Raw genomic sequence first — 27,976 nt, 5'->3', positions numbered from 1 at the left:
GTGGGGAGTGGGGGCAGAAGAATGAACTGTTTATGAGCGGGTTTTGTTCTACAGCCGGTAATTACCAGCACGTTATGCGATAGCCCAAAAGAAAGAAAGGTTGCTGTGGGGGCCAAAGACAACAAACAGGTACCAAAGTATCGGGTGAAGGTAAACAGTGCAAGTTGCTCCCCTTTCATCACTGCCTCCAGGTTCATTGAGCTCGCAGAGTCACGTGCACCGAGTTCTTACAGGGAAACAGTCATGTTAAGGGGGTAGTGAGTTTTATATAGGAAGGAAAACGGTTTGTACAAAAGGACTTAAGAGTAGTTTTATGGTTACAATTTTTGGCTTTTTTTAAGGGTTTATTATTTACAAAGAATTAGGAAATGTTATTCAATAATTATAATAATAATACTGACTTAGTAAGTTAGTAAAGAGTATTATTTTTCAAGCTCCTTGTTTTATAAAACCTGTATATTCTTTCCAAGGTCCTCTACCAAACAATTGATTTCCAAATATTTCGCAAAATCCTCATTCCCAGCTGTCTGTAAAATATAAAAAAAATAAACTCTTAAAAAAAAGAATATTTGACATAATGGTTGTAAAAAAATCCAAAAATGGATTTGGTAACCTTAATCCAAATCCTTAATTCTAAGAAAACATAGTAGGCGTGCCAAACTTTGACTTCCAAAGAAAAGTAAAATACTGTTCAGTCAAGAAAGTGGCATTTTGAAGGATGGACTACGTGGACATTGAATCCTTTCGTTCGAAATACAGCGACATAACAGTCACTGCTGTTCCCACACGCCCTAAGCGTGAGGAGGAACCACCCATTGAACCGGAGCCCAAGGTGACGGTAACTGAGCAACAGGAGCCTAGGGTGGAGATCACTCGGGTGTCGGGTGCACAAGGTAGTAGCTCCACTGGTACTCCACCCACTTCCACTGCCATGATGCAGCGTATCAAACAGCAGAACGCAGCTGCTCTGGCTTATGCCAACGAGTACAAGGAGGTGTTGGCCAAGCTGGAGTACACCAGGTACATGCAGGCCAAAATCCAGCTGATGACAATGGCCAGTGCGGTGGGAAACGGAGCAGGAGCGGGTGTAGACGGATCTCCTTACGGACTGATGCCCTCGGCTATAAGTAAGATAACATTCTCAGATTAGGTTTAGATCCCTTCTTTAACTTCCATCCCATGCAGCTGTAGATCCCAATGCCAATATAGAGGACAAGTACTCCGAGTTGCTGCACCTGCTTGGCGAGATGAAACCCAATTTGGCGCCCACTATGATGGGTATCCGTGCGCCAAAGGACCGCCTCCAGCGAGACATAGCCCATGCCAGGGTTATAGTGCGCGAGTGCCTCTTGATCCTGGAGCGCGATGAGCAGCAGGAGCTGACAGTAGAGCCTCCGTCCCTTTCGGTAGATGCCCCCACTAGCGAATAAGACTACTAACGTCAAACTATAAAAAATAAAAACAAGAACCGAGTTCTGGGAACCCTCTTGTTTTGGTAGTATTACATTTTATGTTGGAAGGTGGTTGGATAGAATAGAATGGATCCGGCATTTTGACACCAGCGAGCAGCGGAGCGCGAAACTTGTCCATCGTGAATGAGAGTAGAGGTAGTCGACTGGTTAGTACTCATTGAATATTAGGAAAGTCTTATTGGAACTTGGAATTCTTGCGGCCAGTGTTTCACATATCATCCACTTGTTTTCACATATCATCCACAACTTTTGAAGATCACCAATACAACCCACAGACCTGAATAAAAGCCAAAATATTTTAGAAATTACTGCAAGATTTACGTTTTGGGCCAGGTTAGTTGGGTAAAAGTTCACTTTTGCCAATTCATCTTCATTTTCACATGGATGTTGCACGCATTTTTGCCCAACAGCAGTTTGGCTTACCATCCACAAGCCGTCGCGTATTGTGTACATATATGCCACATTTCTGGTTAATGCTTTGCAATTACACAAGCTTTTCTTAATTATAACCACTGCGCAGACACCTTGCAATATGGTTAGCGGGCTTGGAACAATCGCTTTCCACTGTCCAATGGCCGAATATACCCCAAAGCCGGCCATGGTCAGAGTGCGACTTGAAAGGGTCACATTCACTGACGCCAGCAGAGGAGGGAACATAATACATATGCATGTATATATATATATGTATGTACATATGTACTGACGATCGTCTGGGCTGCCGCCGCTTCAATTGAAGTTTTTCACGTTGGAGGCTTCCAGTCGTAAGCCGACTTTTCACGGGTTAAGTTAACGCGTCAGATCGGCGCCTGCCTCGCACGCATATCCCGACTTTGTTTGTTTTCTGAACTTGGGTTTCTTTTGCGGGAATTCGGTGTGGCCTTTAATGCTTCCGCTTTGCCTTAATTTGGGTTAATTTGTTTGGAAAGTGTGCTGTTTTCTTCCTTCTTACTTCCGCTGCAGTACTCTTGAAATTTTCGCAAAAAGCTTCATAGAGATGGACATGAAAATGGCGCATTAAAAAAAAAAAACACCAAACTTGAACGCGTTATCAGTTTTCTTCCACAATAACGGTTAAAGCGCGAAGAAACTGGACACAGAAGACTGGCGAAAGACAACCAAATAAAGCTCGGATGCCAGTAGGTGACAAGCGCCAGAAAAACAACTCAGATGAGCCGTTGAGTGCGAAAAGTTAATTGTTAATTAAATTGTTTAATTTGGAAAAGCTGTTGAAGGAAAAGCGCAGCTGCACAGATTTGCATTTCAGTTGCAGCCACAAATTGGACCACAAAATGCCTCCATTTAATTTTCTCAAGCAGGTGAGTGCCAACAGAAGACGATTAGGTGGTGTTTCTACATGTTTTATGGCGCTAAGTAATTAATTAAGTGTTTATGCGGTAAGTGGGCTGGGGGATTTGTTAGTTAGTTGCGTCGATTAATAAGTCATTTATGCAACTAATCGATTGACTAAGAAGTTTCCCAATGGGCAAGTCTATTAATTATTTCTAAAGCTTGATTATGTCTCCGGTTGACAATTAGATTGGAGGGGGGAACCTCTACTTCCATCAATGCACTATGGGCCGAAACGCCGTTTTTTTGGCAGAAACTCCAGTTTTAGAGATACTGGCCTCAAATTTTGCATATATGCTTGAACTATTTTTTTCGAATTTCCAATTTTATTGTTTTGGAAATTTGACCACGCCTATGGCCGCCCCCTACATCAAGAGTTGGCCATACTGTCATTTTTACTTAATTTTTACATAAGCTTAAGTTTTTCATAAAAAGAACTACAAATTTTACTAAATATGGTTCTATTAGTTATAATATTTAATTTAAACCTCTAACAGTGCCGTCTTTCCGGTGGCTCTCCTCCCAAACTTCGAGGAGCGCTGCATGAGAGAACTCATAAACACCTGCTACATGTATTGTTTTTTCGAAAAGGGGCAAAAACGGGCAAAGAAGAGCAATTAAATTTTAATTCCTATATATTTATAAGTAAATTCACCTGGTTAGTTGCTTGCGCCGATATGCGCTGAAAAAGTAACACTCCACAAAACACAACTACTTTTATAACACTTTCCTGCTAAATAGAGACTTACAAAACATTTGACAACACAGACACAAATGTAATGAGAACACGAAATAGTTTTATTATTGATTTTTCATACCTTCATCTTTGTTTTCCATATTTAATCTGGTATTTTCACTCAATTTAAGCCAATTGTAACACAATTAAAAGTTGCCAACAATTTGCAAGTTTCAGGATTCCAATGAATCAGCTGGTTAAATGACCGCGCTAAATTAACAGGGTTGCAATAAAGCTCAAAAAAAATTATAATTATATTTATTTGGAATGTCAAAATTTTTTGCATATTCAAAAAATAGTTTCATAATTTTTTCGATTTTATGCCGCACTGGTACCATAGTGCAATGTGAGTATGTGCATTTCAAAATCATATTCTAATAATTGATTCTACGCATCGATAGAGGAGCTTCCATCTTAATTAAAATATGACTTTTGTTCCAAAAAAAGCCATGAATCAGAGCTCGTCAAGATAGCAAAGTTTCCCGTTCGCCCACCATCTGAGATAATGGGGACTCCAGTTCCATATTCGTGAAAGACAATCGGGCGACATGGGACGTGTCTAATTGGCAGATTCATTCTCAAAACAAAGAAAATAACATAATATGGGGAAATGGTAAACCAATTTGAATGGCTCCAAAACCAAAACTAATGAAATGCATAACGCAAATGGATTTATCAGAGCCGGTTGCGGCCCAGCTGGAGATCCGACTGAGGGATTCTCGTAATTAAGCGGGCTTCTGAAGATGCCCAAAGATAGCTTCCGGTGATTAAATGTCAGAAACAAGACCAAGCCACCGGGCCTGGAGAGAGAACTACGCATAAACACGAAGCCCCAGGGAAGGGAAAACAAAGCCAAACAAACCATAAAGGTGGGAACAATTTCTACGCAACTCACGGCCCGGCCCATCTCAGCTTTCTTTATGCTTTTATGGCTTTTCCCCCACTAATTTTGTTGGATCTTGGACCAGGCCGAATGCAAATGGGTCAATGGACAGTGCTCAAGAGGCTGTACATTCGGAAAAAAGAATAGGAATATAGTTAAAGATTGTTTGGAAAATGTATAATTTGGTTTTGTATAATCAGATATTTAATATCTTCTTCACTTTATATAAATTCTATGTTTAGCATATTTTCCCTTGTATTTTGTTGCTGTGTAGCCACCGAGAATATGATTATAGTGGACGGTTTTTTAAGGGCCTGGCTAATGAATTTCCAGCCAGCATTTGGCTTAATTGTGCTGCTTTTCCTAGTCGTGTGATAATTAAGACGAATGACCACCGCCTGGTGGCTAGTTAGAAAGTTATTGCACCACATCTGCGCAGATAGTCCGAGCTTCCAAAGATTATCTCAGCCCAAACCGAAAGGCATCCAAGCTGACTTATATTTATATTTACATTTTTCAGTTTTTGTTTTTAGTATTTAAAGCCGGGTTAATTGTATGTTAAATAACAGTTAAACCACCGTTGGACGGCGTTTGTTTATGGCTCCCAGCTCCCAAATGCTCGGATTCAGCTGCCATCGCAATTGTTGTCCAATGATGAACGTGCGGCTTCTCCACTTTTCCCCCCTCTCCAGATTCAATGAAGAAATTATTTTGAACTTTTCGGTTTAGCTTCACCCACACCGCGACTTAAGCCCATGGCGTGGGAAGCAGACAATGCCAAGTGAGCTCTTGGAGCGAGGAGCTTGAATCCGAAAAACCGCATCCCGAAAACTGAAAAACAACATCTGCGGTAGCCAGTTTGTGGAAATGTGCAGCAAATCAATTGTTGCAGAAGAAAAACCAATCGGATTTCCAATCCTGGATTGAACGCCTTTCAAAACCATTATGATTTGTGGTCGCCGGTTTCGTTCCCGCCTATCGAATCTAATTAGCCATTTATTAAAACCAAATCAAAAGCTCTGCCACTCCAAACACCTGTTATTGTTATTGAAAGTGTCCATGTTCAGCTTTTACCTTTAGCGGTGCTATAGCCTTTGGCTCTTTGTTAATGGTCTTTGAAAATGTTGCAAGTTGAAAATGTTGCAACATAGAGAGCGTCTCTAAGATGATATTTATTATAAGTTTTCGTCTTTGGGGGCAAATTCTTTGAATGGTTTGGTGAGGCTGGGGAACATAATGGGCCCCACCGAGGTCTGTATCTTCGCTTATATTCACCCGATCTCAAAGCGGAACACTTTAAAATATTTTTAGAATTATCATTCTTTAAACTGGATATAAACCTCAAACAAACTTCAAAAGAAAAAATATTTTTAGATTTTTTTTAAATTTTTTGTGATGGGATCCCTTGAAAATGAAGTTTTCCCTTATAGGGGCCACTGTGATGGCTATATCTTTCCCAATTCTCATCCGATTCTTATGCGAAGTACCTTAAAAGATTTCTGTATCGATTCTCCACCATTCTACATCCAAAACACGAGACAAAATATTTTTGAGATTTTTTGTCCATTTTTCCAAATGGGATCCCTTGAAAATGCGATTTTCCCCTGTATGGCCCACAGTGATGGCTATATCTTTCCCAATTCTCATCCGATTCTCAAGCGGAGTACCTTAAAAGATTTCTGTATCGATTCTCCACCAATCTGCATTAAAATCCCGAGACAAAATATTTTTGAAATTTTTTGTCCATTTTTCATGGTGGGATCCCTTGAAAATAGGATTTTCCCTTATATGGCCCACAATAATGGCTATTTCTTTCCCAATTCTCATCCGATTCTCAAGCGGATTCTTCTAAAAAGAATCTCATTCACTGATTTTAGCACTTGGGTCCGAATTACAGTACCCTCTGATAGAGTATAATTGAAAGTCAATAAAGCTCATTCCCATGACGAAGAGGAGTGCCGTCTGCAGGCACCTGACGCTTCGGTCTGGTCTGCATCTGGATCTGGATCTGAATCTGGATCGGTTGGCAATTAATGTGGGCCGCTTCCAGGCCGAAGAACAGCTTGCGAGAAGCTGCAGCCAGTTTGCCATACTTTGGCCATCTTCAGAAAGGTGGCTAATGAAAAGTCTGGACAAGAGAGCCGAGATGCGAGATCCGAGAGCCGGGAAGACAAATCGACGATCACCGCTAGAGGGGCAGGAGGCAGGAGACTGGGAATCGAGACAATAAAAAAAGGCGTCCGCAGCGGTACATTGCTGGTCGGTTTCCCGTTGTCGGTTGCGGAAAATGCCACAAGTCGATGTTGCATTGTGTGCCTGCTGCAATGTCAGATGTTTGCATTTCGGTTTTCAGATTTTTTTACGTAAATGTCGCGTGCGGTGGAGGCCGCAAAACGGTCTTAATGTGTTTGGGGTTTTCTGATATTTTCGCCCCGCAAACAAAAGGCAAACAATCTGGCTTTTTGTAAAAGGAAAAGTCAATTGGCTGGTCGTTTGTCTTGCGGGTCGACGTGTGTAATTATCATAAATCGTAAATTGCATTTTTCATCATGCTAAAAGTCGCACATTTTGAGTTGGAAAATGCTTTGCATTTCGCATCTACCACTACTACTATGGATGAAGTGCACGTCCACGTCCACGTCCACATTTACATTAACATTTGCTTTCATTTTTTGTTACTCGCTTTTTTCCCCAGTTCACGCCTCAACCTCAACGGTTGATTGAACTTGTCAGAGTTTTGAGTTGCCCAGAGTTTTGACTTGAGTTGGGGGAAACAGCATGGAAACATGAAACATGGCCAACACAGAGTTTTTTTCGAAAGGCTTTGTCGATTGTCTTGCCTCGGATACTCGAATATTGGGATGCTCAGATATGAAGATACTCGAACAACCTACGGAAATTCATAGATATGTACACACGAGGCTCTGGGCTAGACCCATTAGTGTCGTTCACGCTTTGGAAGACACTGGAAGACCATTGAGACTCATTACCGAGTAATATACAAAACAATTTCCGACTTAATTGAGATCTGAATTGGTGAGCAAATCGCTGCCAAAATTGCTCCCCGAAATGATTCAAGCCAAGCACTTTCCTCACTTACTCAACCCCACCTGGGGGTGTCTTCGGCAACGACTCCAGCCTTCGAGCCACCTCCCAAGATGCCCCGCCAGCCGCTAATGATCGTGCCAAATGCCCGTCTCCACGGCCAGTCGCCAAACATAAATCATAAAAGTGACGACTTCCAGTCACTCGAGCGACAGAGGCCCGTCGTAGGAAACCCGAGAGATGCAAATCGATGGAGTACACTAAGCCGATACCTTCCTCCCCGCCGGCTGCGTTTCTGTTTCTCGGTTTGTGCTTGATTGGCTCTGGAGAATGTCCATAAGTGCAGCAAAGTGTGGAAAAGACACCTGAGCTAGGCCACGAAATAAATACCCTTTCAGTAGCTATCATCCTTAAACTCTGAGAGTCCTAAGCTTCAAAGAGACTAAGAATACTCCAAAATAATTGAAGCTAAAGTGTAAAATAAGGGTATTCTAACCATGTCCTTATTAAGACTTCCTCTACCCTAACTCAAGTTCTACAATAAGCTCTTGGCTGACAAGATACCATACTAAATTATTTAAATACCTGCAGTTAATGGAAAGAATTAGCAAACACCCCAGAAGCATTCGCCCAGACCCTAGTGACAGCACTTCCTCATGGGTTGGCTTGGCTTGGCTTGGTGTTAGACCCGCAGGCGGGTTCCGTTGGCCAAGACCCAGAGATGGCCAAGAAACCGCAACAAAACGCGCTGCGCTTTCTGCTTTTTCTCAGCTCACCGAGAGAGAGAGGGAGCGACCGAACCGACATTATAACTGATAATTTTCATTCACTTCTGAGTCACAGTCGGCGCTTCCCGACTTCCCAGCTGCTCCGGCAGTTGGCTCAGACCGTTGCTGGCCCGGCCATAAACTTTGAGCGCCGCCTTCCGAGGCAACCAGTCTGCAGTTGGCTTTCAGCTGGCAAAGACGCGTCTTGGAAACGGACCACGGAGCGCGAACCGGAAACCCAAACCGAGTTGAATTCGATCTTGAATCGAGACGAATCTGTTCAGAAAGCTAGCATTTGGCTTTCCTTTCATTTCGTCGATATTTCGGATAAGTTTTGGGCGTATCAAGCCCATCCTAAATTTGCGAATTATCCATCCATGATTAGTTGTGTGGTGCCGCCTGTGAAACTTCCATAGATCCATCCATCCGCTTTCAATCGATCTACTACCAGATGCGTGTGTGCGCGTGAGTGTGTGTGGCGCATTCGCTTTTCAAAAGCGCTGGAAAAACTCGCAAGGATTTCACTTTGAGCCGCTTTTTTTTGCCGGCTTGGCCACCAATTGGACTAACCAAAAACTAGTTCAAGGCTGCCCCCGTCGCAGCCGCAGCTCGAGCTCCCAGTATCTCGCAGATACAGATACAAGTGCGACTTTGAGCTTCTTCCTACCGGCCAGTCATGGAGCTATCGCTGTCACCAAAAGAAACGGTAACTACAGGCTTTTCATTATGCATACCCCAGTGCCATTAGCTCTCCTATATCCATCCATCCCAGACAAGTTTATTTCAGCCTGTTTCAGCCACTAATAACGAGCTGACAATTATTTGTTTTAGCCACTGCAATAATTTGCGGTTTCTGATTAGGACATTAGTGCTCTTTCTCCCAAAACAGTTGTCCAAATAATTGAGATTTCTATTTTTAATAGAGACTTTTACTTTGGTAATCAAGAAAATTATGCTCAAAGTTATCAGAAACGTTTACAGCCATTTAAATATTTAGGCTCCATCCATCAAACTAATGACTTGGCCCAAAGAAAGTAAAAATGTACACAATGGAGGGTATAGGTCTATATTTTGGACAATCGGTTTAGAACATTTCTGCGATCGGCTTTCGCCCAGATTGCTGGCGCTAATTGCCGGCTGAGAAAGTCTTTTTCGGGGCAATCGACTTCAAAGACAATGGCCACAAAAAATAGTCATAATTCTCAGTGTTTATCGTTGCGGTTAGCAGAGGAAATTTCTGTGCCAGTTTTTTGTTTTTTTCTGGCCACTTTGCGGCCGTGACAAATGTAGTTTGGCTGTCAACAGCGAAGATCAATCAATCAACAAAAGTCAGAGAGCTGGAAAACCAGGTTTAACCCAACCCCAACCCCAGCAACGTCTTCGTCTCTGTCTCCGACTAAAATAATCCCAGTTATTTCACCATTTGGAGGCGACAATTAAAATGTTTCCATTTCATATCTCGTCTCCCGTCATATATGAGGCACATTTTATGCATTGCTTATTTATGAGCAGTACAGCCAGCAATTATGATTGTGATTTCCATTGAAATGTCGCTGGGGGAGCCACCCATCCACCCATCCACCTATCCACCCACCACCCTGCCAGGCGAAGCATGAACTCGTTTTTGGTCACTGAGCACGGCAGCTGTAATCACAGGCAGCTCCCAAATGAAATGGCTCCGAGTCAAAGCTTTAATTAGCCCAGAGCGGCCTAATGACCCCAGACCGTTAGCCTGGCCAAGATCGAGATGAAGAAGATGCACAGGTGTCTATGCACCCAGCGGTCGGTCGGCAACCACTTTCCACCTAGCCGCGTTCCATAAATAAATAAAAACTTAATGTTCGACACCAGCGGCCAACATTAAAAACTGGCTGCAACCACGACTGCACCACCTTGCCACCAATGTGGTTCACTCCCGCCTCGCAGCTCGCTGCTCGCTGGAGTTTCAGTTTTCACTATCACTGGCCTCCAATCAGATGCAGAGCATTCTCCAGACGGGTTTCTGGCCTGGCTCTTTCATTTTCTAGTTTTTGTTGATACAACAAAATCAATTTTCATTTGTTTTCGTGGCGCCTGCTATTTTGTGGGATTTTTGCAACAAAAATGTCTCAAGACAGCCCCAATTGGCGACCGCTTGGAAAGGTGTTTAATGTCGTGGTAAATGCTGTCGGATCGGCCTGGAACTGACAGGCTGCCTGGAGTTAAAGAATGATAATTGAAAAACCAATTACATTTAATAAAACCTGATTTTTCTATATTGGCCTCTACTACCAAATATTACAGACTATCTCTAATGAAATTATAATGTCTTATCTTTAAAGGAGGTTCGGCCGAACACCATCCCAGACCTGAAAGTGGATGCCACATTCCGGAAGGTGGCCAAAAATGCAATAACCTTTGCCATTTGGAAAATCGATGAGGATCGACTGGAGGCTGTGGCCAGGTCGCAGTTTGGAACCTTTTACGACACCTGCGCCTACATCGTCTATGCCGCGAGCTTAACTGGGCATTATGCCACTCATGAAACCATCGTAGGTGACTCACTTTTCGCTTAAGCCCACCTTCTTAACCCTAATCCCATACCGCAGACACGCGAGCAGAAACCAAATGTGGTTCTGGAGCGATATATCCACTACTGGCTGGGCCGGAATGTCAGCGAACAGAATCGCTCGAATGTGGTGCACAAAATCCAGGAGCTGGACCTATACCTGGGCAATGTGGCGGCTATTTACCGAGAGACCCAGGGCCACGAGAGTGCTAGGTTCCTCTCGTACTTTAAATCGGGCTACGAGTAAGTTATACATGAAGTCTTTTTCTTCAATAGTTCATTAGCCCCTTCTTCCTCAGTATTCTCTCGGGAGCTTTGACCAATTCTCCTCCAAGGCCACGCCTCTTTCAATTGCACTCCCGCAAGTGGCTGCGATCCATCGAGCTGGCCTCCATCGAGTGGTCGCACTTTAACTCGGACTACATAATGGTTCTCCAAACCGAAGGCCTGATTTTTGTATGGATCGGACGCTCCAGTTCCGGAATCGAGCGACGGAGTGCCCTCGCCTGGGTGCAAAAGCATAATCGGGGATCTCCCATCTCCATTGTGGATGATGGCTACGAGCAAGCCATGTCGCCGGAACACAAGGAGCTGTGGAACTCGCTGCTGCCCCTCAACAAACGAATGGTGTGCCAAGCCAGCCAGTTGGTCAGTGACTCCGGCGATTACAATGTGAACAAGTTCAGGATCTACAAGTGCAACCAGCGGGGACGACTGCACCTGGACCAACTGGATGTGGGGATGCCGGCGAAGGACGATCTGAGTGATGCCCATGGGGTCTATCTGTTGGATAACTACGGCCAGAGCGTCTGGCTCTGGGTGGGCGCCCAAGCTCCTCAGGCCGACGCCTTGTCGGCGATGGGGAACGGCCGGGCTTTCGTCAAGAAGAAAAAGTATCCGGATAACACTTTGGTGGTCCGAGTATTAGAGGGCCACGAACCGGTAGAGTTCAAGCGGCTGTTCGCCAACTGGCTCAGCGTGTGGCAGGAGAACTCGCGGGGCCATAAGCCAGTGTCCACCAAGTTCGGAAAGTTGGATGCCCATTCCCTGTGCGAGCGGCCAAAGATGGCGGCGGACACTCAACTCGTGGATGATGGCAGAGGCGAGAGAGTGATCTACCGGATTATGGGGGATCAGGTCCAGGAGTTGCCAACCTCGAAGACGGTGGTCTTCACCACGAATGCCAGCTACGTGGTCAAGTACAGTGTGCAGGTAAGCAAACCCTACCCTACCTGAAAAACCTCAAACCCTTATGAGGAAATGGTTTTCCATCCTTAGTGCGCCACTGTCATTCCCGCGGATCTTGCTTCCGTGGGCATCAAGACAGTCATCTATCAGTGGAACGGCTCCGAGGCCTCTGCGGAATCGATTGCCCGAGCCGACAAGTTTGCCACCTCCAGCTTCGAGGCTCTCAAGGAGCCGGGCATGTTTGTCCAGCTGTATGAGTTCGACGAGCCGCCACACTTCCTGCAGATCTTCGAGGGCAAGCTGATCATCATGCGCGGCCAGCGCAGTGAGGTGTTCTACGGCGGAGACCTCAAGACGAACGCCATGATGGAGACGTTCCTGCTGAAGGTCTACGGTGACGCCAGCTACAATTCCAAGGCGGTGGAGGAGACTCCGCTCTCGTCCATCAGCTCCAAAGATTGCTACGTGATCAAGACGAACCACGTGTGGGTGTGGTGTGGTCAGAGCAGCACTGGTGATGCCCGGGAGATGGCCAAATCGGTGGGAGCTCTGCTCGGCGAGAGTTCTTTGGTCCTGGAGGGCAAAGAGAGCAAGGAGTTCTGGCAGTCGGTGGTCATGTACTTCAATCAAACGCTTGTGATCAATGGCAATGGAAACTCGTGCTCCAGCAGCACCACCAGCAGCAGCAGCGGAGCCGGCAGCATGTGCAACGGCAGCTCCAACGGTGGCAGCGTATCACCTACCCTGAGCAACAATTGCTATCTGAACACCAGTGTGCCTAGCAAGCCGCGTCCTCCTGTCCAGCTATTTTTGGTTTGGTGGCAACAGTCGACGCTGCGCTACGAGGAGATACTCGGCTTCGAGCAGCAGGATCTCAGTGCGGACTGCACATACATCCTGGACACTGGCACCCTCACCTATGTGTGGCTGGGCTCCCAGGCTTTGCATCAGGAGCGCTACACGACCATTGCTCAGAACTATGTGCAGAATGCGCCCTTTGGCCGCCGATCGGCTACGGCTCTGGCGGTGGTCCGACAGTTTCAGGAGCCGAATGTCTTCAAGGGATTCTTTGAGTCCTGGCAGAATGATTATGGAAAGGTAATGCAAGATTCTTCGATGTCATTAGCGCCTTCTAACAAAATCCTTTTAGAACTTCCTCTCATACGAGCAAATGAGGAAGGACCTGGGAAACTCTGTGCCCAGCACCTGCAGTCTTGGGAATGGTGGCTCTCCACTGCTCCTAAATAACAAACAAACCGATTTCGATGGTCACAAAAAATATCCACTGGCCGTTCTTATCCAGGAGATGGACATGCTGCCTCCGGAAATTAACCCGCTCAAGAGAGAGGTAAGCTTAGAAAAATCCTTTTAGTCCTTCAACATTTAATTACCACTTTTGTAATCCCTTCCAGGTTCATCTCACCCACGACGACTTTGTGTCTGTTTTTAAAATGTCCTTCTACGAGTTTGACGAGCTGCCCAAATGGAAGAAAACCGAGCTGAAGAAGCAGTTCAAGTTATTCTGAGATTGAGTTTGCTTTTAGCGAGTGCGCACTGTACATAATTCTCACTTTGAATGAATACTATGAAGAAATAGTAGCTGTTGAAGCAGTTTATGTTATATATTCACACTTTTAGTAGATGTAATAAAGCGAAAACATGGAATTTTAACACTTAAAAATAACAAGGATATTCCAAAGCTTTCTTCTGGGGGCTAGGTGGTTTCCACTTCCTCCGAGTCCGGTTCATCCCCACTGCCTGAACCTGTGCATTGACGAAAACCAATAAAATTTTAAGGAGGCTATAATAGAACTCACTAGGAAACAAGAGGCCGAATATGAACTCGAAAATTCCACCGAGCAGGTCCCAAAACATTTTCGATCCGCTTAGCTCACCGTTTTGTAATCAAGTACATAGGCATTGCTGGCCGAGATGGGTTTTGACCCAGACCCCTTTAATGAGCCGTGACAAAAACGCACGACTAATTCTACCAAAAAACGATTGCATGATTTGGGTCACAGAAACACAAGGGTAAAATATAATGCCTATTGAAAAGCTTTTAAAGGTAAATGTTCATAACAAATTTATTGCTTTGTGTCCATCTCGATCATCAGATTATTTTTCAATCAGCTTTACAAACAAGACTTAGGGCCAATTAAAGGGCATGTTATGAAACAAATATTACCAAACCATACATAACATCGTACATTTTTGAGAGTATGTTTTATGGTTTGTAGGATGAGTTTCTTTGTCTTTAGGAGTCGTCATCGTCATCATCAGTCGACGTGTCAGCTGAAAGTATCCGATAAAGATTAGTCCTTGTCTAAGATAAGTCCCTTGTAAAACAAGGCTTTGAATTTCTATATTACTTATCCAACTCCACTTCTCCAATATCCTCCAACTTACAGCCGAACAAGACATCCCCAATGAAATCAAATATCATTCCAATTATTTCACAGTCCTCCATGGCATTCAGATTTACAAAGTTTACTACACAAAGAGGTGGAAAACATTCAATTTATATACAATTTGAGGATTAATTAGTTTGAACTTGGTACTTTTCCAAAGTTAATCGTCTATAATTTAATTAATATCCGTCCATTTGCCTCTAAATATATTGTGGTCTGGCAGAAACCTATTTAAAACTTCAAAGCTTAAAAATAGTTTTATTGCTCTTTTGGTGTACTTAAAAACAGGCTCATAAGTTTGTATATTTGTGTTTAATACACATCGTAGCCATACATGGGTCCCTCCATGTAGGCCTTTTGCTGGTCCGTGGAGTTTCGACGGATTCTTCGGCCGATCGGCTCCAGGTCGGCGTAGCACTTGGGGAAGACTCTTTCCACGGCGGCGATGGCATCGGCTTTGCTAATATTTCTCACAGCCAGTACAGAAGCCAGTGCCTTGGATTTCACACAGTTCTACGAAAGAAAGGGGTTTTAGTTCTCCATAATCTTCTACCAACAACAATACCCACCTGATGCGCCTCCTTCACATTGAATGGTGAGGCATCTCCCTGAAACATTGCACTCAAGAAGGAACAGTGAGCCAAGTTAGCAGCCCGGATCTCCGTGCAGGCAAGGTGATCTACGTTCCTGAAGTCAAGATCGTTGTTGCAGTAGTCGAACATGTGGATCATTTCGTGGGTCAGTACTCCGTGAACCATGCTTTTGTTCTTGGCCATATTTTGACACACAACTATCTGGTTTAGCTTTGGATCGTAGCCGCCGGTTACGGAGGGATCACAGACCTCGCAAGAGATGTGGCGCCGCAGATCGATGGCGCATCCGGAGCTCTTCAGGGCTCCCATCATAAGCTTCACCAAGGGTCCGTTTTTCACACACCAGTAGACATTCTGCTCGCACTTGTAGCGGTCGATGTTCTCCTGGCCCTCCAATCCGAAGAGTATGCGGGACCACTTGGGCTTGAAGGTTTCCCCCCTGCGCTCAGGATACAAGTCGTATCCCCAGTCCTTCTTCAAGGTGGTGTTTTCTTCAGGGGATTCTTTGATTTCATCACTGGCCGAAGCCTTAACATCTTGTGATTTCGTTGTTTCTTGTTTCGGTGTGGAAGTAGCCTCTATTTCTTGGGGTTTCGCAGCCTCCTTAGCCCACACTTTAGTCAGGAATTCCATTTTATAGTTCCTCCAACTGGTTGAATAACAAACCGGCAGCTGATGGAACAGAGATGCCACATGGTTAAAAAGTCGTTTAAAAATGGGTTGGATAATTCTAATATAAAATATATTTTATTGCGGAGAATTTAATAAAACCTAAAAAAACAATACGCAATTCCGATGCAAGAGTGGATAGTATTAACAAAAAGATTTATTTTTTAGTTCAAATATATGCAGACTTTAATAAGTCAACTGTTATCGATATGTGTACGACACTGCCATCCCTAGCCCTGCATCGGCACTTTCGACAAGCGATAAAGCGAGAGAGCAGCTGGAAACCTGCTTTATCGCTTCAACTCACTCGCTTTACTACTGTATTCTGAGCTATATTTAAAGATAACTCTAAAATCAGGCGTTTTTGGAAGAAATGGACGTTGAAAATTTAATTAGTGAAGTCTTTAAACGCCCAGCGCTATGGGACAAAAAGAGCAAAAACCATCATAACAGAATTTTGGTCGAAAAAAAATGGACAGAAATTGAAAAAATATTAAAAATATCGAGTAAGTAAAGATTTATTAATAACTGCAAACTATTTGTATTTACATAACAAAGCCGCGAAAAGCGTTTCTTATGAATTGACCTATTTTAAAATATACTTGATTTAAAGTTCCGGCTTTATTATGATTTTCAAAGCCGATATTAAAATGTTGTGATTCTATATTGATATCACAAGGCCCTTCAAGGTCAATGATTGTATTAAGCTAAATGCATATACTCTTAACAATGTCATCAACAAGAAGGCTTCCAGAGAAAATGCCATTTGGATGTTATGATACCAAAGGCTCTGGAAAGTATACTGTTAAAGTATTCGTTTATATCTTTGTATCTTTTGCATTTATATCTTTTCTTGAACATGGCCCTACAAGATGTTCCAAAAGTGGGTAAGCCTCGTCGCCTCAAAAAATCATATGGTATCTTAGTGTTGGTTCCAGGTTAGCAACAATCTGGCGGAAAGAATTGTCGAGCCCTTAGCTTCGTAAAGAGTTGTGATGCATTATATGTATGTCCCACCATCACTTTGTTTTCCATAGACTCCAACATAGAATCTCCCACTACTTGAAGTACTTTAGAAAAGTTATTTTTATAATTATAAAACATAGACCCGGAATGAAGTGGACACTTAATGCGTATGTGCTTTCCATCAATAGCCCAAAAGTCCAGCCCAGCTTCCAAAAGTTGCCTCCCGTCTTGCTAATTATTGGTATATGTAGAGGTTGGAGCTCCTCCCAAAGAGCTATTACAGTCTCTTTCAATAGAACTGAAACAGGAGTCCTTCCTATTTTATATTAATTTGCCAATCATGAGAAAGATGCACCAGTAGCTAAAAATCTTAAAATAACGGATAATTTTCGATCTTATAGTAATTAATTTATCAAATTTGTATTTCAGAAGGCGACTTAAAAAAAAAATGGAAGAACCTCCGGGACCAATTCCGCAGCGAATGGAAAAAAATTCCTGCTTCAAAATCTGGCGACTCTGGTGTTTCAGAGGAGGCTTACAGCAACTATACTTCTTGGCCGTATTTTAAAAGTCTACTATTTCTAAAGGATCAAATAAAACCCCGAAAATCGGTTGGTGAAGATGCACTATGTCTAAGTGAAGATGAACCACCAAAAAAAAAGGAAAAGAAGGTTAATACATTAGAGGAAAAAGTAGCTATTGAACCACAAAAATTAATGCTGATGGACAAGAAAATTAATAACAAAAAAGATAAAGACGACGACGAGTGTTTTTTTGCTAGCCTAATACCGTATATGCGAAAAATGGATCCGATGAAAAAATTATTATGCAGAATAGAAATACAGAAAACTATTCTTAATTTTTCTTTCGACAATAGTTCTGATACTGATATTTCTATATCGTAATATAATTTAATACTTTAAATACCATCTAACATAACTATAATACATAAGTACATAATAATATTAATTGAAATATATTAAAAACTAACCTCAATGTTATTATTAATTTTTGGCAAGGCAGTATGGGTTGTGTCACAAAATTTGGCCAAAGCTTCTCCAATCGACTACTAATTTTATGAATGGTTAAAAAACTTATCCCTTCTCGATCGGACAAAAGTTTAATATATGACAAGGTTGAAAAGTCAAGTGAAAAGTTGGTTCGATAATTATAGAATAAAATATATTATTTTACGAAGAATTACTTGAAACAAGGAAAAAAAATATGCAAATCTGATGGAAGAGTTGGTAGTACCACTAACCATACAGCATATGCTGTATTAACTATATTTGTATTAATTATTAACTATAAGATCTATTTTTTAGTTCAAATTTATGCAACCCTATCAATTTGCGCTTTGCACCACTGTCAACTGTTATCGATATCTGTAAGACTCTGCCATCCCTAGCCCTGCACCGGCATTTACGACTCGTAAAATTCATAGCAAATTCCACGTAAGATTTACGGTACAAGAAACTCAATCCAAGCAACCTATTGGAAATAGTCTGAAATAGTCGGAAAAATGCAGGGCTTGCGGAGCAGGGGATTGTTGGTGCTAATACCATTCCTGGTGGCCTTACTCGGGTCGAGCGAAACTTCGGCTAGCGGAGAAGCTATTAGGCCCGTTGGAGTCTCGTTGGCAAAGGCTGCTCTTTACCATCCTCGATCGGACAACAGTTGGACATGCTTGGACGGCAGCCGAAGCATACCCTTCACACAGATTAACGATGACTACTGCGATTGTGCGGACGGAAGCGATGAGCCGGGAACCTCTGCCTGTGCTCAGGGAAAATTCCATTGTTTGAACAAGGGCCACCAGCCGATAGACATTCCCAGTTCCCGGGTGCAGGATGGCATCTGTGACTGCTGCGATGGCAGCGACGAGTCCCAATTGGTGGCTTGCCCCAACACCTGCCAGGAGCTAGGAGCAGCGGCTGCGGTTCAGCGCAGGAACGAGGCTGAGCTCTTCAAGAAAGGTGCAGAGCGTCGCCAGGAGTTGATTACCCGCGGCAAGCAAATGCGGTCTGAGCGTGAAGCCCGCCGCCTGGAACTGGATCAACGTCTTAAGGAGCAAGAGCTTCTCCGAACCGAAAAGGATCAGCTGAAGCAGAATGCTGAAGCTTTCGAAACGGAGGCCATCGATGCCTTCAAGGAGCAGCATCGGGAACTGGATACGGATACCGCCAAGGCTGAGGAGGAACCTAAAGAGATGCGCAAGGAGGCCTCGCTTAGCTTCATAGAATACGACACCAACACGGACGGCTTTGTGGAGGTGACTGAACTCATGGTGGACATGGTTTTGGACAAGGATCGTAATGGCGTCGTTACCAAAGAGGAGGCCAGGTACTTCCTGGACGAGCGCGACCGCGTGGACTTGGATGCTTTCATTACTTTATCGTGGCCAAGGATTAAGCCTTTGAAGATGCTCGCCGAGGGTCTGTTCAAGCCCCCCACACCGGAGGATACTACTGGAGATGCAGGAGCAGACCAGCAGCCAGAAATTGAGACTGAAAAAATCAATCCAACCCCTCCGCATCTAACTGATGGTAAACAATTCGTCTCACAGACAATGTGAGCAGTTGAGTAAACTGTACTAACCAACGTGTTTGCCTTTTTTTTTCAGAACAAGCGGATCTGGCCGGTGACGATGACGTCGAGGCTGACGAGGAGGGCGAAGAGGACCAGTACGATGACGAAGAGCCCGATGTTGGTGTTGGAGAGGCCACCCCAGACGTGGAGGATGTTAAGCCACCTGCCTATGACCCGGAGACTCAACGTCTGATCCAGCAGGCTAATGAGGCGCGCAATGCTCTGGAAGAAGTGGAGCGCAGCATTCGGGAGATAGAGCATGAGGTCAAGGAGATCGACGAGCAGAACGCCAAGGACTATGGTCCCAACGAAGAGTGGGCTGTGCTGGATGGGGAGTGCTATACCTACGAAGATCGCGAGTACGTTTATACGCTGTGTCCCTTCGACCGGACTTCCCAGAAGTCGAGAAGTGGCGGAGCCGAAACCACTCTAGGACGGTGGGAGCAATGGATCGGCCAGCCCAAGAAGTATTCCCAGCAAAAGTATGCCAACGGTGCCGCGTGCTGGAATGGCCCCACACGTTCTGCCGTCATAAACATCAAGTGTGCCCTGGAGCCAAAGATCACTGCCGTCAGCGAGCCCAATCGCTGTGAATACTACTTTGAGTTCGAGACTCCGGCTGCCTGCGACAGCGAAGCTTTCCAGGCTGAAACGGATAACCTGCACGACGAACTCTGAAAAGGCCACACCAAGAAGCGCAAGGCGGAAAGGAGGAGGAGTAGATCAGCAATTTGGGGATCGTATTTTAGTTGTAAACGAAGAACATTATTTTGTCGAGATCATTCCTAAGCTGAGGCAGGAGGAACATCATCAAGAATGTAGCGAATTAATTCAGTGTACGCATTTAAGAGAGAGAGTAAAACGTTTCATTTTGAATAAAGTGTAAACAACTAGTATTTTTAAATGAAATCTTTACATGGCACACTAATGTTTGTAATTGTTTCGGTTTCTGTCTAATACCACGACTAGCATAAGTATCAACAACAAAAAGATGTGGTTCCCAAAATATTTATCAACAAAATGTTACATTTCCGATCGAACAAAAGGATTTAAATTAAAAAATGTTGGTACTTAAAAAATGCATTTAAATTTAACATTTTTTGATATTGTTAGAGGGAACTAATATAGCTAAAATAAAAATCGCTGTTTAACAAATATTAAAAATATATATATTTATATGTATAAAGCGCATTATATTATACACGGTAGACTAACTCTATGCCTCGGTAACCGCCTGCTTAATGTCCTCCAGATACCCATCCACCTGGTGCTCCAGGGCGAGGATGTGGCCCGTGTTGCAGTTCTCGGCACCCACAAAGGTGAGGATGAGTGGCAGCTTGTTCATTTGCACCACCTGATAGTTGGAGTACATCGATATGATTGTTTTATTCCGGCCGAGGCCCAGTTTGCTCGCCTGGTCGCAGGCCGTGGTAAATGTGGGTATAAAGGACGGCATCAGGGCAAAGTCCAGATTCTTCTCCTGACTAACCCGTAGGAGGGGCACTCCATCGCGATCCGTTATCTGGATCACATGCAGTCCACTGACCCTGTGAAAATGGGATCCAATAAGAGTCACCCACATAAAAGTGTCAGGCCAGCTGGAAAGCGAATACGTACTTGTGGAGGAGGCCGTTGAAGTACTTTTTGATGTCGTCCGACATGTAGAACTTGCCAGGTGTGGAAATAGAGACTTTTAAAAATTTAATAAGGGTTTTCTTCCCATATACAAGTATTTTTACAAATCAAAACAAATAACTTTGATAGGGGAGGTGCACCGTGATAATTCCTTCCACCATTTGCAACACTGCATTTCCGCGCTATCCAGCACTAAAAATCGCACATCTGTGTTTCTATTCCACCGTTCCAACGTAAACTGATTGCGTGGAAAAACAATTGGTTTGTATTAAAAAACAATTGATTTTAACTATGTTTTAAAGGGAATTTAAATATTTTAGATAGCCTGAAGTATCTACATCATGGTGTCTGGAGATGCGGCTGTGACAAAGTCCCCAAAGGCCGTAGCTTCCGAAGATGACGACTATTCGGCGTCGATGTCGCACCTCCCTATTGGTCAGCAGATCCAGGAGCTGTCGAAGCAACTGCAGCACACCACCGAGGAGCTCCACCAGCAAGTTCGGGATAAGCACGGAGCCCTTCTTCAGCAGGCCACACATGCCGGAAGGTTCGATGCCGCGCTGAACACGTTGGCGGAGGATGTCCAGAGGGTGAGGGAGACGGGACACCGCCTGAAGAGCCAGGTGGACACCCAGTATCAACAGGTGGAAAACCAGACTCAAGTACTTGGTCGCCTCCACGATGTCAGTCACCTCTTGCGATCTGCTGGAACACTTTTGAGCCTCACCGCCAAGTTGAAGAGCACCAAAGATGTTCTCCGCCAAGCGGAACTGCATTTTGAGCTGGGCCAGCTTATCGAGGATAAGGACCTCAAGGACATAGAGTTCATACAGCAGGAGCGGGCGTATGTGATCAGCTCGGGTCAAAAGATTAGAAACCTCACGCAGATGCAGCTGGTCACAGGGCTGCAGGAGCGAAATCAAAATCAAGTTGTTAATGCCCTGAAGGTTTGTACTTTCTTCCATTATCTTTTAAGATTATACTTATTCTTCCAATTCTCGCAGATCTTTATGAACTTCAACACCCTAGAAAAGTCGTTAGACAATCTCCTGGCCACCTTCATTGCGGACATGGAGCAATCCCTCAAGGAGTGCTTTGCTGGCAACGACATCTCCGTCCTCAACAAGTCACCCACGCACAATGTTAGCAAACCAGCCGCAGTTCGAGGTCCTGGAAAGACCCCTCAACTGACCACCACCCAGAACTTCCGAGCCAAGTTCTGGAAGTCTCTGCACTGGCTGCTGTATGACGAACTCTACGAATCATGTACCCAGATCAAGTTGCTGAAGGCTGCTCTGGAGCAGATTAACCAGTTTGGATACACTTCAGAGTCCTCGGATCAGTGTATTCCGCAGCGGTTCTGGCAACAGGTGCAGCAGCTTCTGCGAAAATCGTTTGATGAATGCCCCCAGCACGTGACACAGACGCTCCAGGAGGGACTATCCAAACTGCTGACATCCGCCAGGGGCTTGGAGAAAAGATTGAATGGCGAATTTCAGTTCGACAACGAGCTGTTCGCCCCCCTGGAAGTGGGCTACGTGGGCAAGTGCGCTGCAAACCTGAAAGCCTGTCTGGCCGGCGTCGACTTGCCAGGAAACGAGACCGTGGACAACTTCATCCGCGTGGCCTCTACCGAACTTAGTGCGGCCCTGATCGATTCCCGTCTCACGAACTCCATAGCGAACGTTTTCGTGGCCTGTGGCAAGGAGCTGTGTACCAAATTAGAGGCCCAAATCAAGCTGGGAGCCGATTCCAAACAGGTGGTGGACCTCCCCAATCTCCAGCAGCAGCAGAACACGCAGCTGGCCAACGTTCTCTACTACTACAAGGACTCTGTGCGCCGCATGCTAAGCGATTTGCAAGTGCAGTTTGAGAAGACTCCAGGCACGTCAAAGGACAACATCCTCCAATCCCTGGAACAGGCGGATCTCCTCATTGGCACAATCTTGCAGCAGATCATGGAGTCAATTATAACGACCATTAGTATCATTATATTAAGCATGCACCGAGAGCCAGGACTAAACTCCGAGAGGTTATCCACCACAGGGGCATCGATGTACATGAAGGAGCTCCAGGTATGGGCGGCTAACGAACCCTTTTAAGCTTCAAGTAGTTAATAAAATATATTAACCTTTCAGGAGTTCATCAACCGATCCTGGTCGCATCACATTTCCCTCTTCGATGACAAGCAGATGACCACAAAGTGCGGTCATGAGCTGGCCAAGCGTTGCATCGAGTTGTTCCTGCACAACATCAGCATCCTGCGCCCCTTGAGTGCCGCGGGAAGGCAGCGCCTTAAGCAGGATTGCCAGCACATGGAGCAGGCCCTGAAGCCCCTTTGCCTTAATCTTGCCGAGCTGGGAAAACCTTCGCGCCTGCTGAGAGCCATGTCGCTGCTGATCGTGCAAACGCCACAAGAGCTGGTGAAGCAGACTGTCGGAGAGGATTCCCTGGTGCCCAGCTACATAGTGCTGCTTCTGCTCTTCGGCCATGCTGGAGCGGATTTGCAGTCACCCCACACCACAGCCAATTGGTCCAACGAGCGTTTGATTGAATGGCTGGATGGACACACGGCGGAGCGGGAGAAGCTGGAGCTCATCTCTGGAGCATTGCAGCGGTACCGCGACAATGCCAGGCGCAAGAACATCCAGCAGTATGACGAAGTCTACCCAATGATGGTGGAGTACTTTGAGCAGGCCTTGAAGGCGATTCCATAAATTTATCCAAAATATATATATTTATTTTAGTCAATAAAATATCATTGTGTATCCTATAATAGTTACTATCACGAACAGTGCCGCATAAACGTGCTCCTCGATTTATCCGTTGCTGTGTGGCTTGTAAAAGAGGTCTTTTCTAGTTTTCCAATCTGGTCACACCGAAGCGCACCATTTTGTTACCAGCGTGAAAATAATCCCGGAACGCTCTGGTTTTACGAAATAAAAATATAAAACTAACTACAAAACAGTCCATAAATTAGGTATTCGTGCTGCAAAAGATGGATAACATTGAGCGACTGTACAAATGCTACGAGATTCTTTCCGAGGCGGGCGATAAGATATCCGAGGTAAACTATCCGCCATTTAAAAAAAAAAACGGCACCCACGAAACGTGCCGGAAAAAACATGATGTATGTACATATTTGAATAATATTCCCGTTTATGCAGCATGTGGAAGAGTACAAGGAGATAATAAAGGCAGTAAAAGGGACTTCGAAGGAAAAAAGACTGGCCTCGCAGTTTATAGGGAACTTTTTTAAACATTTCCCCGACTTGGCCGACACCGCCATCGACGCACAGTTCGATTTATGTGAAGATGACGACACACAGGTGAGTTTTTGACACGCCAGCTGTTAATAAAGCGGGGAAACTTTACTGAATCGTTTTCAGATTCGCCGGCAAGCCATTAAGGACCTTCCCAAGCTATGCCAAGGAAATGCCGAAGCCACCACCCGGGTGGGAGACACCCTGGCTCAGCTGCTCGTCCTAGACGATCCGTCTGAGCTGCAGCAGGTAAACAACTCCCTGCTGAGCATCATCAAACTGGACACCAAGAGCTCCGTCACCGGGCTGTTCCAACAAATCACTTCGGGGGACGAGCCAACAAGAGAACGCTGCTTCAAATTCATCGCCACAAAGCTACTTACAATGGGCCCCAATGTGATAACGAAGGAGATCGAAGACTATATCGTGGATGAGATCAAGAAGGCCCTGCAGGACGTGACAGCCGATGAGTTCCACCATTGCATGACAATACTCGGAGCTACGAAGCTGGGCACCACCATCACCGGACACGCCGAGCTAGTTAAACTGGCCACCGAGCAAGCAGAGCTCAATAGCACCGACACTGACATCATAGCGGTTGACGACGAGGTTGTGGAGCGGTTCATCCAGTGTGCCACTGCAGCGGCACCATATTTTTCGGTAAATATTATCACTATTAGCAAATATTTTGCATCGCCTTATCTAATCTTGGATTACTTTTATAGAAAACCATTAAATCGACGGCCTTTGTCGCGCATGTGTGCGATAAACTGCTGCCCATCAAGACCTGGAACATGATCGCCACGGCAGTGTCGCAAGATCAAATCCAGCTCAGATTGTTGAAAGTATTTGCGGAAATGGTAACCTACACTGACACCCTGGAGAATGCCAGCGAGCGCATCAACGCTGTCTACAACGTATTACTGGTGGGTTATAAACCTACCAAGAAATGATTCTTTTCTATAATATACTCTATGATCTTGTAGGAGTACATGCCATTGCCAAAATTAAGTGAAGAGGATCTGGGAGACACACCGCCATCGTTTCAGTTTTCACACGCAGAGTGCTTACTGTACGCTCTCCACACTTTGGGCAAGAAACATCCCAATAGCTTAACTTTCGTCGAAGACCCGGAAAAACTAAAAGACTTCCGCGCTAGACTGCAATATCTAGCAAGAGGGACTCAAGGGTAATTTTGTACTAAAGCCTGTAATCCTTCAATTATAGCTTATGGTTGTGTTTTTCAGTTATATTAAGAAACTCGAAGAAGCCCTGAAAGGAAAGTCGGCTGAGGAGCTAAAGACCGAGGAGAACCAACTGAAGCAGACGGCTTTAAAGACGACGTCAAATATCAATGTTTTGATTCGCGATCTATTCCACTCGCCTCCTATATTCAAGCATGAAATTGTTCTGTCCTGGGTTGTACCAAAACCGGTAAGATCCGACTTTCTCCAACCAGTTTCTTTATTGATTCCAGTTTCTTTTGCAGAACAAGCTTGGGAAACGCCATGCACCCATTACATTTGGGGACAAAGCTGCCGCCAACGGCAAGGAAAAGGATCAGGAGCAGGAGAAAAAGGCGCGGCCATCCAACGACCAAAAGTTCTACTCGCCGCCTTCTGGGAAATATTCGAATAAAGTTAACCAGAATTTCGGAAACAACAACAGGACGAGACAGCGTGGTGGCGGCGGTGGCGGCTACAAGAACAGACGCTTCAACAAATACTAGATTCTAGAAGCAAATAAGCAACAGCAGCAGTAGTCAATACTCCGATTCGGTCTTTTATCCTAGTCCTTAACGAAAAACCAATCACCTGAGATAAGAGTATTTCCCACTTCGTACAGAATAAAAAGCAAAACGTACAATCTTCAATGATCCTGCAATCCATGCTACTAATTAGAAAGGAATGAACAGACTGCTGGTGAGTATGAATACATTTTCCCACTAACCCATCTCTTGGTATACTTTCAGATAATCTTCAACATTGTGAAATGTTTGCAATATTTTTTGACATTCGTTTGATTTTATTTTCTTCCAAAAATCTCAAACTTTTATTGTCTTTCGGGGACTTTATAAGCAACACCACGCTAAACCATCTCATTTTACATCCAATTAAAGTTGGCGCTGGTGTTGCTTTGAACTGAAATCCACGCCCAATATTCACAATATTATGAATTAAAAATAGTTTATAACGTTAATGAAACGAAACCTGCAATATGAAAACTATTTAACGAAATTTACATAAAGCTTCCTACAAGCTACCGATCGATTTTATTGCCACCTAAGGCAAGGATTATACGGTTTTTGTTTTTAAAAACTTACCTTAGTTTTTATTTTAACTTGTATTGAAAGCATTATATTGTACACATATACCCCCAAAACATAATTCACATTGAAAGCATACATTTTTGAACTCAATAAAGGCCACATTACGCTATTAAATGTGTGTTTTAATCAAGATTGCAGTAATAATTATAAATATTATTATGTAATCGCAGAGGAAGCGCGTTCCATTGGGAATTCAAAAAGGCCACGTAACATCTTGAATGTTTGTATATATTTATTACCATTAATAAAAATATATATATATATTTATATTGTTATCGAAGCCTTTTAAACATTAAAAATACAATAATCATAGTATCCAGCTTAACTATCCCGATCCTCACTAGATGCTCGGCGGGGGCTGGTTACCCGGCTGCTGGCCATTATCAGCATTGCCACCCGGCTGCTGTTGGGCACCCATCAGTTGGCTGGCGAAGCTCTGGAAAAGCTGCAGCATATCGTTCGACATGGGAGGGATCTGTGGTGGAGCCCCGCCACTAGCTGGAGCACCACCGGCTCCAACTCCTCCGGCTGCTGGATTGCCCATGTTGGCAAACAGCTGACCAATCGTATTCATAACCATCGGGTTCTGGGTCATCGACTGCAACTGCTCCAGATCAATCTCGGCGCTGCTGAACAGATTCCGAACAGTGGGATTGGCCAGCATAGCGTTGAGTCCGTCCGTCAGGTGGGACAGCTGCGGCGGCTGGTTCCGGGCGTTTCGGACCCCCTCCAGGTTGTTGCGGTAGTCGGGATTGTCCGGCTCCAGTTCGATAGCCTTGCTGTAGGCCTGCTCAGCCTCCGCAAACTTTCCCATGTTCGAGTAGGCCACTCCCAACCGACAGTACGCCTTGCTGTAGTTGGTGTTGTACAGCAGGGCGGACTTGCAATCGGTGACGGCCCTCTCATTGTCACCCAAACGGATGTGAGCCGCCGCGCGATTGCAGTAGAAGATCGGATTCTTGGGGTCGAAGGCGATAGCTCTGTTATATTGGAGCAATGCCTCGTTGTACTTGCACTCCTTCATCAGGCGGTTGCCCTCATTTTTGATGTTGTCGGCCAGGGCAAGTGATTCCGGGTTGCGCTCGATGTACAGCGACTGGAAGAGCTCGAACATGTCGATGTTTTTGGGGGCTGCACTGCTGCCACTGGGCGCCGCATCACCAGCCGGGGCACTCGAGGTGGTGCTCTGTGTCCGCTCCTGCTCCAGGTCCTGCCCAGTTCCGTCCTGCTCGCCGTCCTCGCCGACGTCGAAAGCTGCCTGCAGGCACTGGATGGCCACTTCGATACTCTCCGCCTGATCCGGCGACATCAGATCCACCTGCTTCTTCAAGTAATCGATGAAGCTCCGCACGAAGCTTTGTTGAACAGCGTCGGGCATTTTCAGTTTTTATTCCTTTTTGCCGAGTCAAGTAAATGTGATTGAAAAATATGTGAGACGGTGTATTAGCTGTCAAACAAGCTGGTGTGGCCAGGTGGATAACTATCGATAAAGTACTATCGGCTGCAACATGATCCAGCAGTTTTTAAAAATAATTGGC

At 44.7% G+C, this 27,976-nt stretch overlaps 9 protein-coding genes and 1 long non-coding RNA gene across 11 annotated transcripts; 6 read left to right on the top strand and 4 right to left on the bottom strand.

Moving 5' to 3' along the window:
* The first annotated feature begins 649 nt into the window (after nt 1-649).
* Nucleotides 650-1,627, top strand: LOC108132319 (uncharacterized). Its single transcript, XM_017251694.3, has 2 exons — nt 650-1,127; nt 1,186-1,627. Exons 1-2 carry the CDS (start codon nt 719-721, stop codon nt 1,428-1,430), a joined length of 654 nt encoding a protein of 217 aa, XP_017107183.2. The 5' UTR covers nt 650-718; the 3' UTR covers nt 1,431-1,627.
* A 619-nt stretch (nt 1,628-2,246) lies between these two features.
* On the top strand, nt 2,247-13,659 carry qua (villin like protein quail). 2 transcript variants are annotated; one of them, XM_017251825.3, is made up of 7 exons: nt 2,247-2,788; nt 10,572-10,781; nt 10,839-11,041; nt 11,098-12,010; nt 12,077-13,084; nt 13,137-13,334; nt 13,399-13,659. In XM_017251825.3, the coding sequence occupies exons 1-7, from the start codon at nt 2,762-2,764 to the stop codon at nt 13,510-13,512; spliced, it is 2,673 nt and encodes an 890-aa protein (XP_017107314.2). In that variant the 5' UTR covers nt 2,247-2,761; the 3' UTR covers nt 13,513-13,659. The 2 variants fall into 2 exon arrangements, with proteins under 2 accessions (XP_017107314.2, XP_070133242.1); XM_070277141.1 differs by lacking the exon at nt 2,247-2,788 and adding an exon at nt 8,434-8,956.
* Nucleotides 13,660-14,052: 393 nt separating this feature from the next.
* On the bottom strand, nt 14,053-14,462 carry LOC108132246 (uncharacterized). The gene is made up of 2 exons (XM_017251574.3): nt 14,393-14,462; nt 14,053-14,278 (listed from the first exon to the last, which is right to left on the bottom strand). Exons 1-2 carry the CDS (start codon nt 14,451-14,453, stop codon nt 14,241-14,243), a joined length of 99 nt encoding a protein of 32 aa, XP_017107063.1. The 5' UTR covers nt 14,454-14,462; the 3' UTR covers nt 14,053-14,240.
* Nucleotides 14,463-14,624: 162 nt separating this feature from the next.
* On the bottom strand, nt 14,625-15,670 carry LOC108132245 (mitochondrial inner membrane protease ATP23 homolog). Its single transcript, XM_017251573.3, has 2 exons — nt 14,964-15,670; nt 14,625-14,907 (listed from the first exon to the last, which is right to left on the bottom strand). Exons 1-2 carry the CDS (start codon nt 15,618-15,620, stop codon nt 14,707-14,709), a joined length of 858 nt encoding a protein of 285 aa, XP_017107062.2. The 5' UTR covers nt 15,621-15,670; the 3' UTR covers nt 14,625-14,706.
* Nucleotides 15,671-15,891: 221 nt separating this feature from the next.
* Nucleotides 15,892-17,612, top strand: LOC138925904 (uncharacterized). The gene is made up of 2 exons (XR_011442134.1): nt 15,892-16,162; nt 17,052-17,612. It is a non-coding gene; the product is annotated as an uncharacterized lncRNA (long non-coding RNA).
* A 396-nt stretch (nt 17,613-18,008) lies between these two features.
* GCS2beta (glucosidase 2 subunit beta) lies at nt 18,009-20,120 on the top strand. Its single transcript, XM_017251697.3, has 2 exons — nt 18,009-19,168; nt 19,246-20,120. Exons 1-2 carry the CDS (start codon nt 18,145-18,147, stop codon nt 19,887-19,889), a joined length of 1,668 nt encoding a protein of 555 aa, XP_017107186.2. The 5' UTR covers nt 18,009-18,144; the 3' UTR covers nt 19,890-20,120.
* A 237-nt stretch (nt 20,121-20,357) lies between these two features.
* Nucleotides 20,358-20,969, bottom strand: Lamtor3 (Late endosomal/lysosomal adaptor, MAPK and MTOR activator 3). The gene is made up of 2 exons (XM_017251700.3): nt 20,829-20,969; nt 20,358-20,758 (listed from the first exon to the last, which is right to left on the bottom strand). The coding sequence occupies exons 1-2, from the start codon at nt 20,870-20,872 to the stop codon at nt 20,428-20,430; spliced, it is 375 nt and encodes a 124-aa protein (XP_017107189.1). The 5' UTR covers nt 20,873-20,969; the 3' UTR covers nt 20,358-20,427.
* Nucleotides 20,970-20,972: 3 nt separating this feature from the next.
* fws (four way stop) lies at nt 20,973-23,580 on the top strand. Its single transcript, XM_017251695.3, has 4 exons — nt 20,973-21,107; nt 21,167-21,793; nt 21,851-22,921; nt 22,985-23,580. Exons 2-4 carry the CDS (start codon nt 21,188-21,190, stop codon nt 23,561-23,563), a joined length of 2,256 nt encoding a protein of 751 aa, XP_017107184.2. The 5' UTR covers nt 20,973-21,107; nt 21,167-21,187; the 3' UTR covers nt 23,564-23,580.
* A 129-nt stretch (nt 23,581-23,709) lies between these two features.
* Nucleotides 23,710-26,552, top strand: cass (apoptosis inhibitor cassowary). Its single transcript, XM_017251698.3, has 7 exons — nt 23,710-23,913; nt 24,014-24,175; nt 24,236-24,769; nt 24,835-25,035; nt 25,096-25,298; nt 25,357-25,543; nt 25,599-26,552. The coding sequence occupies exons 1-7, from the start codon at nt 23,845-23,847 to the stop codon at nt 25,836-25,838; spliced, it is 1,596 nt and encodes a 531-aa protein (XP_017107187.2). The 5' UTR covers nt 23,710-23,844; the 3' UTR covers nt 25,839-26,552.
* Nucleotides 26,553-26,652: 100 nt separating this feature from the next.
* On the bottom strand, nt 26,653-27,918 carry Sgt (small glutamine-rich tetratricopeptide containing protein). The gene has a single exon (XM_017251699.3). It carries the CDS (start codon nt 27,814-27,816, stop codon nt 26,779-26,781), a length of 1,038 nt encoding a protein of 345 aa, XP_017107188.1. The 5' UTR covers nt 27,817-27,918; the 3' UTR covers nt 26,653-26,778.
* Nucleotides 27,919-27,976: the final 58 nt, after the last annotated feature.

This window comes from Drosophila bipectinata, chromosome 2L (assembly GCF_030179905.1).
Source record: "Drosophila bipectinata strain 14024-0381.07 chromosome 2L, DbipHiC1v2, whole genome shotgun sequence".
Lineage (NCBI taxonomy): Eukaryota > Metazoa > Arthropoda > Insecta > Diptera > Drosophilidae > Drosophila > Drosophila bipectinata.
This window is presented reverse-complemented; position numbering and strand designations above follow the sequence as displayed.